The sequence below is a fragment of the Dendrobates tinctorius genome, unplaced genomic scaffold (genome assembly GCF_039654945.1).
Source record: "Dendrobates tinctorius isolate UK_male_01 unplaced genomic scaffold, ASM3965494v1 ptg000144l, whole genome shotgun sequence".
Lineage (NCBI taxonomy): Eukaryota > Metazoa > Chordata > Amphibia > Anura > Dendrobatidae > Dendrobates > Dendrobates tinctorius.
Genome location: NW_027361811.1, coordinates 8131686 through 8149060, shown reverse-complemented (window position 1 = coordinate 8149060; position 17375 = coordinate 8131686). Strand labels below are relative to the sequence as shown.

The 17375-nt window shown below is 46.2% G+C and overlaps 1 protein-coding gene across 6 annotated transcripts in view; it reads right to left on the bottom strand.

Annotated features, from left to right (window-relative positions):
• Positions 1-2904: 2904 nt before the first annotated feature.
• Positions 2905-17375, bottom strand: part of AGTPBP1 (ATP/GTP binding carboxypeptidase 1) — a 261694-nt gene continuing 247223 nt past the window's right edge. For all 6 annotated transcript variants that reach the window (XM_073546002.1, XM_073546003.1, XM_073546001.1 and 3 more), the window contains one exon: positions 2905-7957. In XM_073546002.1, coding sequence (XP_073402103.1) covers positions 7753-7957 — 205 coding nt within the window. In that variant the 3' untranslated portion in view covers positions 2905-7752. The remainder of the gene's footprint in view (positions 7958-17375) is intronic.

Below are 17375 nucleotides of genomic sequence, written 5' to 3'. Positions count from 1 at the left end.
CCACGGCTACTGCTAGTTGTGTTAAGATTAGGGGTCTGCAATCCACTAAGTTACCAACCTTTCTGGTTTGCTGGTGGCCTAGCCTATTCCTGCAGTCGTCCTCATTGACCTATTCATAACAGATGGCCAGACATTCTCCTTCAGGATTTTTTGGTAAACAGCAGAATTCATGGATCCATGTACCACAGCAAGTCTTCCAGGTCCTGAAGCAGCGAAACAGTTCCAGATCATCACACTACCACATTTTACTTTTAGTATGAGGTTCCTTTTCTGAAAAGCTCTGTTACTTCTATGCCAGATGTAATGGCACAAACACCTTCCAAAAAGTTCATCTTTTGTCTTGTCAATCCACAGTGTATTCGCCCAAAAGTCTTGGGGATCATCAAGATGTTTTCTGGCAAAACAGACAAGCCTATATTTTTTTTGCTCAGCAGTGGTTTTTGTCTCGGAACTCTGCATTGCAGTCTCTTTCTTTTGGTGAAGTCATGAACACTGACCTTAACTTATGTGTTATGATTGGGTCACCGAGGAGAATAGCAGGCCCAGACTAAGCTACAGCAAACCAGAGAGGTTGGAAACTTAAGTGGATTGCAGACCCCTGATCCTGTCCACACAACTAGCAGTAGCCGTGGAGCGTGCCTACTATGATCCTAGACGCCTCGGCACAGCCGGAGAGCTAACTAAGCCTAAAGCAAGAAAGGGGAAATCTAAACTGCCCCGGGGCAGACCCCAAAGGAATAGATAGCCCCCAAACATATACTGTCGGTGAGACAAGATGAAAACACAAACGTAGGCAGAAAAATAGACTGAGCAAACGATGGGACCCACACTGACTAGACAGGACAGGAAAGGAAAGACACTGTATGCAATCACATAAAAAACCCTGCAAAAAGTCCAACACGTCTGATGCACAAAAACACTGAAGTCGCACGACTTTACCCCCACTATATCAGCACTCTGGTATTTTCTGAAAGCAAAGCAAAAAGAGACCAATATAACAGGGGACAAAACAAACTGGCACATGCAGTAACATATGGGCGGTATTTCAGCACAGCCCCAGCCGGAGCTGGCTGACCCGCACAAAGCAAAGATAGACAAATCCAGATCAAATGCAAACAGAATAGCAAATGAACCACTTAGCTGAACCATGCAGGGAAAGAGCAGGAGACATCAGACCTCAGAAGGCACAGGAAGGAAATCACCAGCAGGGATAGAGGGAGTCAGCTGTCTTAAATACCAATCAGAAACCCCAGATCTCCAATCGTCTTCCTCATTATCAGGTGGCAAGCCTCTGTCAATCAGATCAGCTCCACTACCTCCAGTAACCACCAGAGGGAGTCCAGAAAGAGAACTCGCAACCCTCTGTCAATCTGACCAGCTCCACTACCTTCAGTAATCACCAGAGGGAAGCCAGAGAGAGAATTCACAACACTTATGCAAAGTGAGGTCTGCAGCTCTTTGGATGCTGTTGTGGGATTTTTTGTGACCTCTTGGATGAGTCGTCACTGCGCTCTTGAGGTAATTTTGTTCAGTCGAGCACTCCTGGGAAGGTTCACCACTGTTCCATGTTTTCGCCATTTGGGGATCATGGCTCTTACTGTGATTCACTGAAGTCTCAAAGCTTTAGAAATAGCTTTATAAACTTTTCCAGACTGGATAGATCTCAATTACTTTCTCATTTGTTCCTGAACTTCTTTGGATTGCAGCATAATGTCTAGCTTTGAGGATCTTTTACTCTACTTCACTTTGTCAGGCAGGTCCTATTGATGTGACTTCTTGATTGAGAACAGGTGTGGCAGTAATCAGGGAATTTAAACTCAGCTTCCCAAATATGCGATAAGCTAGTTAATTTATGTTTTAATGGGGGAGTGGCAAGCACTTTTTTTTTTTTTTTTTTTTTACACAGGGCCCTGTAGGTTTGGATTTCTTTTTCCATTAATAAAGGCCGTCATGTACAAACTGCATTTTGTGTTTGTTATCTTTGTCTAATATTTTAATGTGTTATATGATATGAAGAATTTAAGTGTGAAAAACATACGAAAGAATAAGAAATCAAGAAGGGCGTAAACACTTTTTCACACCACTGTAAGTGTTGGTTATAATAGCATTCTGCCTATGGAGAAGCATGTTCAGGCTTTTCAGAAAATCCCCTTAATGGTCTGACAAGAGATTTTAAAATCAAACCATTTTGAGTTTCCAGATGCCATCAAGCTGTGTTAAAGGGGTTGTCCACTTTATTTTATTTTGTCATGTGTTGGGGGACATGATTTTGTAACACTTACTCATAATAATGCATATGTATAACACTTTCATAGATGCTTGAGTAGCAGCTTTGGCCCACACTTCTCCATTCATCTCCAATTAAAAATCTTTGCAAATGGTAAAGTGGTTTTTCCAATTAGAGGACGCTCATGGACTGGTTTGGCCAGAAATGCTCCTCCAACAACAACCATTCTGCGAACAGACAAGCTTTGCAGTCTGCAACAAAGCACAAGAGCAGAACCTGTAATAGTTTTATATTAGTGACACAAAATCATGTCCAGCACATTTATTTGAATAAGGCAGGAATTAAAAGACGACTTTGGCAACGTCACCTGTCACACGACCAAACTTCACTAGGTGTTGCCGCGACATTGCAGTGCAATACAAGTGAATGGAGTAGAACTGCGACACTAATCGGCTTCGAAGTGTGACTCCATTTCCGTGATGTAGAAGTGACACCTAGTAAATTTTGGTCACGTGACAGGTATCACTTCCAAAATCACTGTTAAACCCCAGTGTCAAACCCAAAATCACCATGCAGATCTAGCCTCGTTCTAACAAATGAGATGGACATGACTAAGTGTCATGGCCAAAAAATCACGTTCAAGCTCCAGCGTAAAGATAAAGCCGCAAGTCCAAAGATTATTGTAAATGAAATATTGTAATAACAAGAACTGAAAAGGCAAAAAGTTAATAATGTTTGCATGGACAATAAACATGGCATACTATTCAATGACAGACCGCCATCAAGTTCTCTTTTGATTCCAGTTTCTATTTTGACATAAAATTTTCCATTGAAGGTAAAGCTAATGGATAATACAAGTCATTTAAAAGTATACAGAATAAGGTGCACTTTAGGACAGCAGTGTCCAAGGCTTAACATAGTCTAACAGTACATCAAGAGGATAAGATAATAAACAGACAATTACATATGGAGGCATTTCAAAAATTAGACAATAAATTGGTCAAACTATAAGAAACATCACAGTTTTTCAGGATTATTTCAAAATGAAGATAAAAAAATAAAGCAAAAAGAAAAGTGAATTAATTTGAGTGGCCAGATCTAAGGATATTTAGATTCTTCTCTCTCGGGGCAAAAATCTGAAGTTCAACACATTTGTACACATGGTTTGGCCAACGTTTGCAATTTGAAGATGTGATCAGGCCATTGTCCTTACCAAATGTTCCGGATCATTGTATTTCCAACATCAGACCACAGAATCCAGTTCACTTATCCCTATACTATAATGTAGCAGCTGGCACTTGGGAACATTTCATTACTTAGAATTTTAAGATTTCCAAGTCATAGTTGTGAATAAATAGAAGAATCTATACTTTACAATATAACAGGACAAATGCACCAGAAACTAACATACAATAGTTAAGTACAGATTGTTACTTGTTGCTATAAGCCTAATATTGCACGCAAAATAAACCAAAACTTGTAACAGTATCCGTAAGATTAAATATCTGTAATTGGGCTTATAATAGCTTATTCTAAACTTTATACCTGAAGTTGGTTACATTACATTTTGTAAATCCCTGCATGTATATTTTCAAGAATGCATCGAATGTAAGAAGAAAAAAAAAAAAAAAAAAACACACAAAAAAACCTGAACAAGCCAAAAAAGTAAAAATCCTAACTAAAGACACCTGAATGTCTCAGCATGCCATGTCAAATTCACCGAAATCCAGGAGCTGTTTTATTTGGTTTAGCCCTGACATGTTAGAGCTGCTGGACCCGTGTTGTGGTCCCTCGTGATTTTTTCCCTTTCTAACCAAATAATGATTTTTTCAAGATTAAAGTTTTAAAAACTGGGTTTTTTTTTTTAATACTCTCTACATACCCCTACTGTTGTGTCCTCTACAGTGCTGTGCAAATTAATTGGGACAAAGCATATTTTTAAGTAAAATCGTAAGTTGGCTACCAGTCAGGTATTCAAACCAGTGATTAAAACTGGTTTGAATCACTGACTGGTAACCAACCTACAATTTTACTTAAAAAAATGCTTTGTCCCAATTAATTTGCACAGCACTGTATAATGTCACTAATAGGTATATACACAGCTAAAAGTGTGAATACACCTAAAAAAAGATTTTCCCACGTCTCAGATTTATTTCTTGACCCCAGGAGTTCGTCATGAATGGCGTGTAAAGGAATATTCAAAATAAGTGCAGTCACATGTGAAGTTTCCCCTATCGTTGAAAAAGTATATACCTGCTTTGGAGTTGTACATTTATATCAGGTATAGAGCTGGTAGCCAGGTTCAGTAATTTTCCGATTTTGCATCTTTCTCTCACCTGTGCCTCCTTCCATGGGGACGGGCTCCACTTGTTGTGACATAAGAGTTGTTTTGTGTGCCCCATCCCTATCTCTCGCAGGTATCTTTATATAGACACTGAGGGAGAGATCCTGAAACCGCCCCCCCCAAAAAAAAATTATTCCTTAACGGTAATCTGACAGGTCGCCCAAGCCCTCCAGCATTTGTATGTGCCTTTCTATATACCCTGCCTTACCAACCCTTTATACTTTTTGACACAAACAGATGTTTAAAAAGTCATTTTACAGTCTGTTTTCAATATGCGAATTTTGTTTGTACTAGTTAAGGGGGCGCTTGTTTTCCCGGACTAAACGTCCCACTCCGCATGATATCACACCTCTGTCGGTGTGATAACATGATTTGCAAGAGACGGTGTCATCTTCTGCTCTCTGCAAAGCTTACGCATGAGTGCAACTTTCTTGCCTATACGTCATTGCCCCTCTGAATCCGGATGTACGCTTCCCAGCTTCACTGCTCATATCCGGAAGTGAAAAAGTCGGTTGGCACGATAACATGCTAAGTGGGACGAAAAGTCAACTGTAAAACTACTTTGAAAACATCTGTTTATGAGTCAAACAGTATAAAGGGGGTTGTTAGGATATTTAGAAAGGAATACTGTATACAAATTTTGGTGGGTTGGAGGGCCTTTATGGGTCCCATACATGTTAGGGTACCGTTACACCTAGCGATGCACCAGCGATCCCGACTAGCGATATGACGCGGTCAGGATCGCTTGTGCATCGCTGGGTGGTCGCTAGTGAGCTGCCACACAGGCAGATCTCACCAGCGACATAACGGTGGTCGGGGATCGCTACTTACCTGTCAGACGCGGCGATCCTGCGTCCTCCCGCCCGGCTCCACGCGTCGCTCGTCAGCGCCACGGGAAGCCCAGCAGGAAGTGGCCGACGAGGAATGGTCCAGGAGCTCCTCGCGCGATCAGCGATAACCAGCGGGGGAGCCGGTCGGAGGTAAGTATCACATGCAGCGATATCGCTAGCAATATCGCTGCAACATCACAAAATCGGTGACTTTACAGCGATATTGCTAGCGATATCGCAGTGTGTAACGGGGGCTTTAGACTAATGTTGTCAGATATCGCCGATAGTGACGGCTTTTTATGACACTTGTTTATTGGTGAGCCGACCAACTGATCGTCGGGGAAGATGTCAATCATGCATGTCCAATTTCGGACTGCCGGTTGCATAAGAAATAAATAAGTTTTCCCACAAGAGATTCGCCTACGCAGGCAGATACCTCCACGCGACACGTGTTTTGCGATTACCGCTTGATCTGGCAGCTGCGAAACGCACGTTGGGTGAGGGAAGCTGCCTGCATAGGAGAACCTCTTGTTGGAACACTTGTAATTTGTTTTTGGTGTCTTTTATATGTTACTATACTTTAGAGACTCTGATTCCAGCGATGTGTCACTTACTGGGCTACTTGATCATTTTTGTCTGCTGTAGATCTAGCAGTTATCTGAATGCTGAGCTCTGTAAAACCCAGCCCACACCACTGATTGGCAGCTTTCTGCCCATGTACAATCAGGAGTGGGGGCGGGGCTGTATAGAGCTCATGAATATTGAGGACTACCTGGCAGCAAGTTTACTAGTCTTGTATCACTATTCTATTGCTAATAAAACAGTGATTTTATCAAAACTACACTAAGCAGCCCAGTAAGTGCTACATCGCCGGAATCAGAGTCCTTGTCACTACATTATGCTGCGCTCAGATTTCGTGATAAAAACGTGGTGACAAATTCCCTATAAAGACTTTATTCTGTGAGTTAATTTGACTAGAGCCTGTTCCTTGAGATGATAAATAAACCTCAATGCATAGATGCAAAATTAAAACATCAAGTATTTATGAATTAAGTAAAATTTCAAGAATGAAGGGAGAAAAAAAACACGTAGTATCCAGACCCTAGATTTTAAATTGTACGCTCTCACATACTGCTAGATATTTGTAATCAAGGTAAAGAGCATGGGCCATAATGGTTTTTCTTTAATCTTTTATCAGTTTTCCCAAGATCAGTGGCTCTGCATGTGTACGTTACCTTTCTATATAATGTGTATATTGATCAGGACATGAGACATTGGCCATATCTGTAGATGGTTTTCAACCCCGATCTATATGACCTATTTAGGTATACAAACATAAGCCCCACTCTGGAACCTCTTTTAGGAGTCAGAGCCAAGAGGAGCAACGAAGAGATTGGGCATGGTCTATTTATTATGTGGTCACTAGTGATGAGCGAATGTGCTTGTATAAGGTGTTATCTGAACATGCTAGGATGCTAACAGAGTGTCTTCGGCACGCTCGAAAAACAAGTTTGAGTCCCCGCGGCTGCATGTCTCGCAGCTCTTCGACAGCCACAGCATGTGCAGGGAGTGTCAAAACAGGCAATCCCTGCATGTGTTACGGCTGTAGAACAGGTACGTTGGAGACTGGAACATATTATTTGAGCACGCTGAAGACACTCTGTTGGCACCCGAGCATGTTCGGACAACACCTTATTCAAGAACGTTTGCTCATCACTAGTGGTCACCTATTTGGACAACCCATTATTGAGCTGAAACATCCAGTCAGGACAAGTCGTCCAAGTCAAAGCAGGCACAGAACAAAGCAAACTTTTTTATGTTTCTGTAGTCATTTCTATGAATGTGTGCCTGAATGTAGGAAATTTAAGATCACAACATACCTCATCCCCACCCCCAAAAAACTGCCTGTTTGACACTAGTGAGACCCGGAACACAAAGGTAAAGATAACAGCGCTGCTACTGAGAGTTAGAAATGGACACAACTGTGAACACACAACTGTGAACAATTAACCTTTTCCAAAGAAAGAAAATGCAACAGTGCAAAAATCATCCAAATGAAAGACACCTAGGAGTATAGTTCTGTAGCAAGAAGTACTAGAAACACTGTGCAATGAACAATACTGAATGTGGCTTTTCTGGTATGTCAGCCATCTGCACACATTAGATCGGAGAAATCATCTAAAGAAGGGAAAAAAAAACATGCAACACAAGCAGAACAAATGACTCTGCTTTATATGCCCATAGCAGAACCCAACAAAAAGTCTCAGCTCAAGCCAGCAATGTTTTCATTGGCTTGAGTAACTCTTGTTTAATTGTACCGGCCTATGCTTCATTGCCAAAATCAGGCCGTGTTAACATTCTTTATGCTTTTGTGCGCTTTTCGAGCAAGTTCGCAAGACCTCGGAGTCTGAAAATCCTTCATCTTCTACTGCTAAGGTTTCAAAGTCTGCAGCTACATCCGGGAGATCAGCGTCGGCTTCATCATTGCTCTCTGCGCTGTAATCCACTTCTTCCAGGAAGCGAGGCTCATCATCATCCAAGACATAAGTAGTCGGGCTGGAATGAAAAATACACAATTAAATGAAAAAAAAAAAATCAACACAGCCCGCAGAAATCAGATTAAGGTTATGTCCACATGCGGCGTTTTTGCAATGTTTTTTTTTCCTTCCTGCAAAACAAAAACGGCAAAAGCTATGAGATTTTAGAAATCTCACGCACACATATCGGAAAAAATCTATGACTGACTTTGAGCCCTGCAGAATTTTTTTTTAAAACTGAGTCAAGTCAATTCTTGCAGCATTTCTGTTGCATTTTTTCACTGTCAGAACGCAATGAGAGTGCGAAAACGCTGCAAAAACCGCAGTATAACATTTGTGCTGCATTTTTGCAGTGGTTTGAATGAATTTATACTAACTGTATTATCATATATTGTAGCTAAATCACACGTCATCTGCCTGAATGATGCAGCAATATACGCCGCTGTTTGCTGGGTTTGTAATATGCAGCACGACTGTTCTCTCTACATCCCAGTAAAAAAAAAAAGGTGATTATTCTAACCAGAACCAGAACAGAGTTTGATAAGAGTGGCATCAGTTTTTCTCGGAGGTGGAGAGTGTGAAGAGAAAAAAGCTCTCCCCCCTTCTCCATTCGGTCAATCTGTGAACATCGGATTGCACTCAGATGTCATCGAAGTGTGGTCCAATGTCTTTCACATACTCAGACTGACATTGCTGATTTTGATCTGACATTTTTGATCCGACACACGTGCACACCACCAAAAAATATCATGAGTAGGACTGCCATCCATGCAAACCATGTTTAGAACTTGCCCGAGATAATTGGTCGTGTACTCGAGCCCTAAGCTGGTAAACTGGTAATTTTGGGGGTATATTGCTCATTTGAAATAATTTTGTGAGTCTTCATTGATCTTACGAACACTTGTATGCTCACAAAACTTGCAAATACTAAGTCTCTTTGCAATTAACATGTTCTTTTCAAGGGCCACATAAGCATTAGGATTTTTGTTAAACTTATTTCAAAGGCTTTATTTGCTTTTATTAGGGGGCCTCTAAACGTGAAGGCTTAATCCTTACTGCTCTATGTCAACCAACTAAGCTGTGAATGTGTGATAACCAAGTACTAGCTAGATCCCATGGGTTTTGGATTAAAGGAATTCTACTGCCTTAACTTATGTATTACTTGTAAAAAAACATGGATTTTTGTGAGTACTCACCGTAAAATCCTTTTCTCCGAGACGCTCATTGGGGGACACAGAGACTGTGGGGTGTGTGCTTCTGCCGTCTGGAGGCCGACACTAAGTGTACAAAAAAAGAGTTAGCTCCTCCTCCGCCGCATACACCCTCGCCCCTAGGCCGGGCGTAACTCAGTTTAGTGCATAAGCAGTAGGAGAACGCGCCTTAAACTCAGGCAAGAAACTATATGTCTGAAAAAGGGGCCACCCTAAACCTTGTACAAGGATTTGTAAAACTCAAAATAAGTAAAAGCCAACTGGCTGATAGGGTGGGTGCTGTGTCCCCCAATGAGCGTCTCGGAGAAAAGGATTTTACGGTGAGTACTCACAAAAATCCATGTTTCTCCTTCGTCTCATTGGGGGACACAGAGACTGTGGGACGTCCTAAAGCAGTCCTCTGGGCGGGATCTTAACTCACCCAATCCATGCTAATTTGCGCCCCTGATTAGAGGTGCGCAACTGCTGCCTGGAGAATCTTTCTTCCCAGGCTTGCATCCGAGGATGCCTGGGTATGTACGTTATAATGCTTGACAAACGTATGTAAACTGGACCAGGTAGCTGCTTTGCATACCTGCTCCGCTGAAGCCTGGTGTCGTAGTGCCCATGAGGCACCCACTGCCCGTGCCGAGTGAGCCTTGATCCCTGCCGGAACTGGCGTGCCACTGATTTGATAAGCTTCTTGGACCGTCAGGCGAACCCATCTGGCCAAAGTCGCTCTGGACGCAGCGAGCCCCTTCCGCCGTCCCTCTGGAACCACGAATAGAGAGTCTGTCTGGCGGAATGGCGCCGTCTTCGCCACATACCTCCTAAGAGCTCTTACCAGATCCAGAGTGTGCAAAGCCTTCTCTACCCTGTGCACCGGTGCCGGGCAAAACGAGGGTAAGACGATGTCTTCGTTGATATGAAATGCAGACACAACCTTCGGCAAGAAGGGGGGAGCTGGCCTTAAAACTACCTTATCCTTATAAAAGGTTAGGAACGGTGGTTTACAAGATAAGGCCGCCAATTCCGAAACCCGCCTAATAGACGTTATGGCTACTAGAAAAACGACCTTTCTGGACAGGTAAGGTAAGGAGACCTCTTGCAATGGTTCGAAAGGGGCCTCCTGAAGGGCTCTGAGCACCAAATTCAGGTCCCATGATTCCGTCGGTGCCTTATAGGGGGGTACTAAATGTGCGACCCCCTGCATAAACGTCCTAACCTGCCAGACGGAAGCGACTTTTCGTTGGAAAAGTACCGACAGGGCCGAGATTTGCGTTCTGAGGGAACTCGGGGCCAACCCTGCGTCCAGCCCTGCCTGTAGAAAAGCCAGTACGTTGGGGATCGAAAAAACCAGAGGAGCCACTTCACGATCCCTACACCAACGGAAGAATACTTCCCAAGTCCGATGATACACCCTCGCCGAGGAAGGCTTTCGGGCACTCACCATCGTGGCCGCCACATCGCGTCTGAATCCTGCCTGTGTTAACAGCCAAGATTCAATGGCCACGCCGTCAAACACAGGGCCCCTAAGTTCGGATGGCAGATCGGCCCTTGGGACAGTAAGTCCGGCCGATCTGGAAGACGCCAGGGTACGTCCACCACTAGTTGGACCAGATCTGCGTACCAGGCCCGCCGGGGCCAGTCTGGGGCCAGCAGAATTGCTGGAACCTTCTCTCTCCTTATTTTCCTGATAACTCTTGGAAGCAGCGGCAGCGGGGGGAACAAGTACGGGAGACGAAACTGGCTCCACGGGAGCACCAGTGCGTCTGCTGCGATTGCCTGCGGATCGAGGGATCGAGCGACAAACCTTAGTACCTTGGCATTCTCTCTGGATGCCATAAGGTCCACGTCTGGTGTCCCCCACCGTTGGCAGATCTGCTGAAAGATCTCGGGGTGCAGGGACCATTCCCCTGCCGCAACCCCCTGTCGGCTGAGAAAATCTGCCGCCCAGTTTTCGACTCCTGGAATGTGCACCGCTGAAATTACCACGCGGTTCTTCTCCGCCCAACGTAATACCAGTCCGACCTCGCGCATGGCTGCCTGGCTGCGCGTGCCCCCTTGATGGTTGACATATGCTACTGCTGTAGCATTGTCCGTCTGGATGCGCACCGGCCGGTGTCTCAGGAAACACTGGAAATGTCGTAGGGCCAATCGTATTGCCCGTATCTCCAGAATGTTGATCGGGAGAATTACCTCCTGAACCGACCATCGCCCCTGGGCTATGTGACTCTGGAAAACTGCTCCCCAACCCTGCAGGCTTGCATCGGTCGTCACCACCAACCATTGTTCCGGGGGAAAGGGCTTCCCCTGGACCAGAGACGAGTCGCGAGTCCACCACCGGAGTGAACCCCGTACTAGCGGAGACAATTTGCACCGATGACTGAGAGACAGCAGCCTCCGGTCCCATGCTGTCAAGAGCGCATGCTGAAGCGGACGGAGATGGAACTGGGCAAACGGGATTGCTTCTATCGCCGCCACCATTCTGCCCAACACACTCATGCCATACCGGATGGATCTGGAGCCCGGCTGTAGAAGGTTCCGTATCCCTTGCTTGATTTTTTGCGCCTTGTCCTGAGGGAGGATCACCAGCCCCCGGGAGGTGTCGAAAATCATGCCCAGGAACACGATTTTTTGGGCTGGAATCAAGGACGACTTGCTCCAATTGATCAGCCAGCCCAGACGGGCCAGGGTATCCAGAGTAATATTGACATTGTCCTGGCACTCCTGAAACGACGGCCCCTTTACCAAAAGGTCGTCCAGGTAAGGTAACACCGTTATGCCCCGTGCATGCAGGATGGCCATAACCACCGCCATTATCTTTGTAAAGACTCTGGGGGCAGTGGCCAGACCAAAGGGCAGAGCCACGAATTGGAAGTGACGTCCTCCGATCGCAAATCGCAGGAACCTCTGGTGTGGGGGGAATATCGGAATATGCAGATATGCATCCTGCACATCAATTGAGGCCAGGAATTCCCCTGGATCCATGGCTGCAATGACCGAGCGGAGGGATTCCATCCGGAATCGCCTGACCCTGATGAATCTGTTTAGGATCTTTAGATCCAGAACCGGCCTCACAGTCCCGTCCTTTTTGGGGACCGAAAAAAGATTGGAGTAAAACCCCTGCGACTCTTCGCCCTGCGGCACTGGGGCGATAACCCCTTTGTGCTCTAGCGTCGTTACAGCCTGTAACAAACTCTCCGCCTGCGAATCTGTCTTGGAAAGTCGCGAACGGAAGAATCGCTGTGGTGGCCGTCCGACAAACTCTATCTTGTACCCGGACGATACAAGTTCTGCTACCCAAGTGTCGCGTGTCACTGCGACCCAAACGTGGCTGAACCTTAGTAGGCGTCCGCCCACCCTGTCGTCCGTAGGTACGGAGCGCCTCCAGTCATTTAGCTGGAGGCTTTTGGGGCTTGGCCCCCTTCGCTCTGGGTAAATGGCCTCGGCCTCTACCCAGCGGATTGGCCCTGTAAGAGACTTGTTTTTCCCTACTCTGGCCATCGTTTGCGGAGGAGTATGTCCTGGCCGGAGTCCCCCCCCAGGGGCTACGAAAGGGTCGAAAACGCCTTTGCGTTTGCCTGAATGCCGGGCAACTTCTCTGCTGCGGAAGGAAACTACTCTTCCCCCCTGTGGCTTCTGAGATAAGCCTATCCAGCTTCTCACCGAACAATCGATTGCCCTGAAAAGGCAATGAGGTCAAGGATTTTTTAGAGATAGAATCCGCTTTCCACAGCCTCAGCCATAATGCACGCCTAATGGCGATCGCATTCGCCGCTGCCACCGCCGAACACTCGGCCGCGTCCAGTGAGGCGCTGACAAGATAATCACTTGCCCCTGACATCTGATTTGCCACCTCTAAGACCTCCGCGGGCAGATCCCTGTCCTGGAGGGCCTTATACAGAGCTTCCCCCCACGAAACCATGGCTTTAGCCACCCAAGTCGCCGCAAAGGAGGGGGCCAGAGCCGACCCTGCTGCCTCGTATACCGAGCGGGCAAGCCCGTCCATGAGGCGATCAGTTGGGTCCTTAATAGAGGAAACACTGGGTATTGACAATAGCGACCTAGATGCTAAACGTGACACGGGAGGGTCCACTACTGGCGACTCTACCCAAGCCTTATGGAGCTCAGGAGGTCCCTCGGTGCGGGAGAGGACACGTGGAGGGTTACTCACACGTGGTCGCCCGTTGGTGATTTGGGGAGATCGGATCCTCTCTATAGGATCCGTCGCCCCTATCTTATCTTCACAGAAAAAAGGGAGGAAAAAAAAAAAAAATCTAGTCTGGAACTCCAGACTGCGTGTGCCTCCATCAGACACTAAGCAAAAACTGAGTTACGCCCGGCCTAGGGGCGAGGGTGTATGCGGCGGAGGAGGAGCTAACTCTTTTTTTGTACACTTAGTGTCGGCCTCCAGACGGCAGAAGCACACACCCCACAGTCTCTGTGTCCCCCAATGAGACGAAGGAGAAAAAAACATAAAAACCATCCATGATGTTGCTTGAAGCCTCTAGACACAAAGAGTTTGCTTGGAAAAGACAGAAGTGGCCTCTCTACACCCAGTTTCATTGCTCTCCTGTGGGGCTAGATAAACATATTTGCGGAGAAGCTTTAAGTGCTTCTAAATATTTCATCGGATAAGTATCTCGGACAAGCTTCTTCAGCCTGCTACATCTTCATTTTATTTCTAATCAAATAATACACATTATATTGATTGAAAACATTGTGCACAGACGAGTTTCAGACATCCTAATATATTAACAGAAAGCCACAGAAATGGCCAGGTCTGAGGACAAGCATGTCTTCCATCTACAAAATCCAAATCATATTGGAACAGAGGCAACAAGTAAAGAATGGAAAACTTTACACTGTTGTATAAATATTGTCATGGTTTGAACAGGGTTCTTGCCCTGCACTCACAGGGTTAAGTGTTTGTGGCCTCTTTCTGGATCTGGGAGGGGTATTTATACTCACTCTTTACCAGGGTTCTCTGTCAGCTATACTGTTGTTCTGGTGTGTCTGACCCCTGGTGTGCGTGTATTCTGCGTTGCTTGTTTGATTCCCGTGTATGACCCGGCCTGTTCCCTCACTCTGTACTCCGTCTCTCGCTTTGGTACTACTGTCTTCTCCGGTTCTGACCTCCTGGCTTGGCTATCGTTACTCCGTTACAGTTTGTCCCTATTGTACCGTCTATTGCCCGTTCTGGTTTTCTGACCTATTGCTACGTCCTGACTATCCTTTCTGTCTAAACCCCGTGGTACTGTAATGCTATCTGGTGCTTTGACACTGGCTTCGTCTGGTTTCTGTCTCTGTCTATGCCCCTTGGTAACATTGCCCCGTAGTTACCTTTCTAGGAGTTTCCCTGCAGCTCCTAGATCTGTGGAGCTTAGGCCACGCCCCCAGCAGTCACGTGCTTCAGGTCCTGATACTCTGAAGCACGCATCGTCACCGCTGCTGCCCTGCTCCACAGGTATCTGTGAGTACTGTCTTTGTACTCAGGACACCCGCACTGGCACAGTGAGCAAGTGCAGTGCGGCGTTCCTGACAAATATATTCACAACCTTACTCTATCCATCAGACAATGAAAAAGCAAATTCTCAAAAAGAAAACTATAACAAAGAGGACTAACAAATGCATCTTGTAGATCGTTCACCCATGCAGGCAGGCGACTTCTGTCTTCAAGTACCAGCATGTTACTTTGTAAACTCATGTAATCTACCGTACTTGAAGGGGGTTCTCGAGGAGGACAGGGGTATAACGTTCTGATCACAGGCGGGTCATGACCCACAGCAATCCCAAGAACGTAGGCTGTAAAGAGCCCTGGCTAAATGGAGTGGAGGTTGATCATGCTCACTACCACTCCATTCATTCTTAATGGGAGTGTCAGAGATTGCGCCATGGTGGTCAGACCCCAGTGATTGGAAAGTTAGCCCCTATCCTATAGATCAGTGTTTCCCAACTACAGTCCTCAAGAGCCACCAACAGGTCATGTTTTCAGGATTTCATTAGTATTGCCCAGGTGATGGAATTATTGCATGTGCAGGTACTGCAATTATCACCTGTGCCATTCTAAGGATATCCTCAAAACATGAACCATTGGTGGTTCTTGAGCACTGGAGTTGGGGAACACTGCTATAGATAGTGGAGGACTTTCAAACTTGAGAATACCTCTTTAATGTATTTATTTGTATCATTTGCTCTTATAGCATGTTATGATCCCTGTATTTCATGCCAAGAAAGTTAACATATCCCGTCTTTCATCACATAACATGACATTATCTTGAATAGCCATTGTGTAATGCTTCATTTCGCCTATGGTTGTGGTGTTACTGCCAGATTCTCCAACTTAAGGTAAGTTCACACCTGGCGTTTTTCAGCGTTTCCTTGGTTTTTCTTGCATTTTTTTGCGGCAGTTTTAGCGTGCTGATAAAGTTTAGTATTGGAAAAAAAGTCCTATTACACAAAATCAGGTTTTGGCAGAAAAAAAGGCAGCAAAACATGATACCTGCATTTTTTTCAGTGTTTTTTCACCACCCATTCAAGTCAATTGGTGAAAAACACTGAAAAAATGCTGAAAGAAGTAACATGCTCTATGTCCAAAAAAAACATGCAAAGCACAAAATGCTGGTGACAAAAAGACCAAGCTGTGTGCATGAGATTTCTAAAATATCATAGGCTTTGCTGGTACTGTAAAATGCAGCTGGAAATAAAAAAAAAATGCATCAAAAAACGCTGCAAAAACGCCTAGTGTGAACTCAGCCTTAAAGTAGCACTCCCATTAAGTTTTTTACTGATTAAATTTGTATACATGCATGTAATGTAGTGTGAGTTTATTAATATACTCACCTACCGCTGCTCTCTCCTGTGTCCCTTCGCCGTTCTGCTCCTCCTGGTGACCACAATTGCCCGGATTGGTAACTTACCCAACCGGACATTTTCCCGCTGGGCCGCTATTATCCACTTGTGGGCCGCTGGCTGGCGGCGCCTGCTCCTCTGGCTGCTTGCCAGCAAATGCGGCGGCCACCGGCCTCTTTTTTCCTGCCGCCGGCCCTTTAAATTTGCAGACATGGCGGCAGCTGTTCCAAAGGTTTTAGGGTGGCACCCTAGGGGTTAAGAATGTGCCGCGACGTGACTCTGCACGTCGTGGACGTTCTTTGAGGGCGGAGGAGAGCCGGAGAGAGCGCGCGCCTCTGCTCTGCTCCTCCATCACGGTCTGCCAGGCACACTGAGTCACTGACCTGTGAGTGACCTATCATCAGCGTCACCGCGTTCACCGACCCAGGCCACGAATCTATCCAGAGGAGAGGAGGCTGGAGCTGCTGTGCGGCTCGACTGTCCCCGCGCGCCGGGCTCAGGCTGAAGTTCAGGACAGGTCCAGACCAGTAAGTTCATTAAAGCAATCTCATTCCAAGCGGTGTGGGCCGGGGCCGAGTTATAAAGAGGCTGGGGTGGGGCGCATCTGCCTGCAGTCAGTGCACTGATGTGGATGCATATATACAGGGCAGGACTGGGGGGGCCGCCATCTGCCTGCGCTGATGTGATGTATATGCAGGGCTGGGTGGGCCGCCATCTGCCTGCACTGATGTGGATGTATATACAGGGTAGGAAAGGGGGGCCGCCATCTGCCTGCGCTGATGTGGATGTATATACAGGGTAGGACTGGGGGGCCGCCATCTGCCTGCGCTGATGTGGATGTATATACAGGGCAGGACTGGGGGGGCGCCGCCATCTGCCTGCGCTGATGTGATGTGTATATACAGGGACTGGGGGGGTCGCCATCTGCCTGCGCTGATGTGATTGTATACACAGGGGCTGGGGGGGCCGCCATCTGCCTGCGCTGATGATGATGTATATACAAGGGCTGGGGGGGGCCGCCGTCTGCCTGGTCTGATGAGAGGACTGATGTGATGTACAGTATATACAAGGGCTGGGGGGTCCTGGCTGGGATGATGATGTATATACAGGTACTGTGGGGCTGGTGTGGTGATGTGTATATACAGGTGCTGCGGGGCTTGTGTGGTGATGTATATACAGGTGCTGCTGGGCTTTCGATATTTGCGGCACTTGCGATTCTTACCTCTTCCCGCTCCTCCGCTGCAGCATCTTCTGACTGTGCTGTTTCATCTGCCTGAACAGTCACAGTGCAGAGAGCCGGAAGACACCGATGTTGAGGGGTCCGGAGCATAGCAGCAGCCAGCAAGGAGAGGTCAGGATTTCAGTTTTTGTTTTTTTTATGTTTTGAGCAAT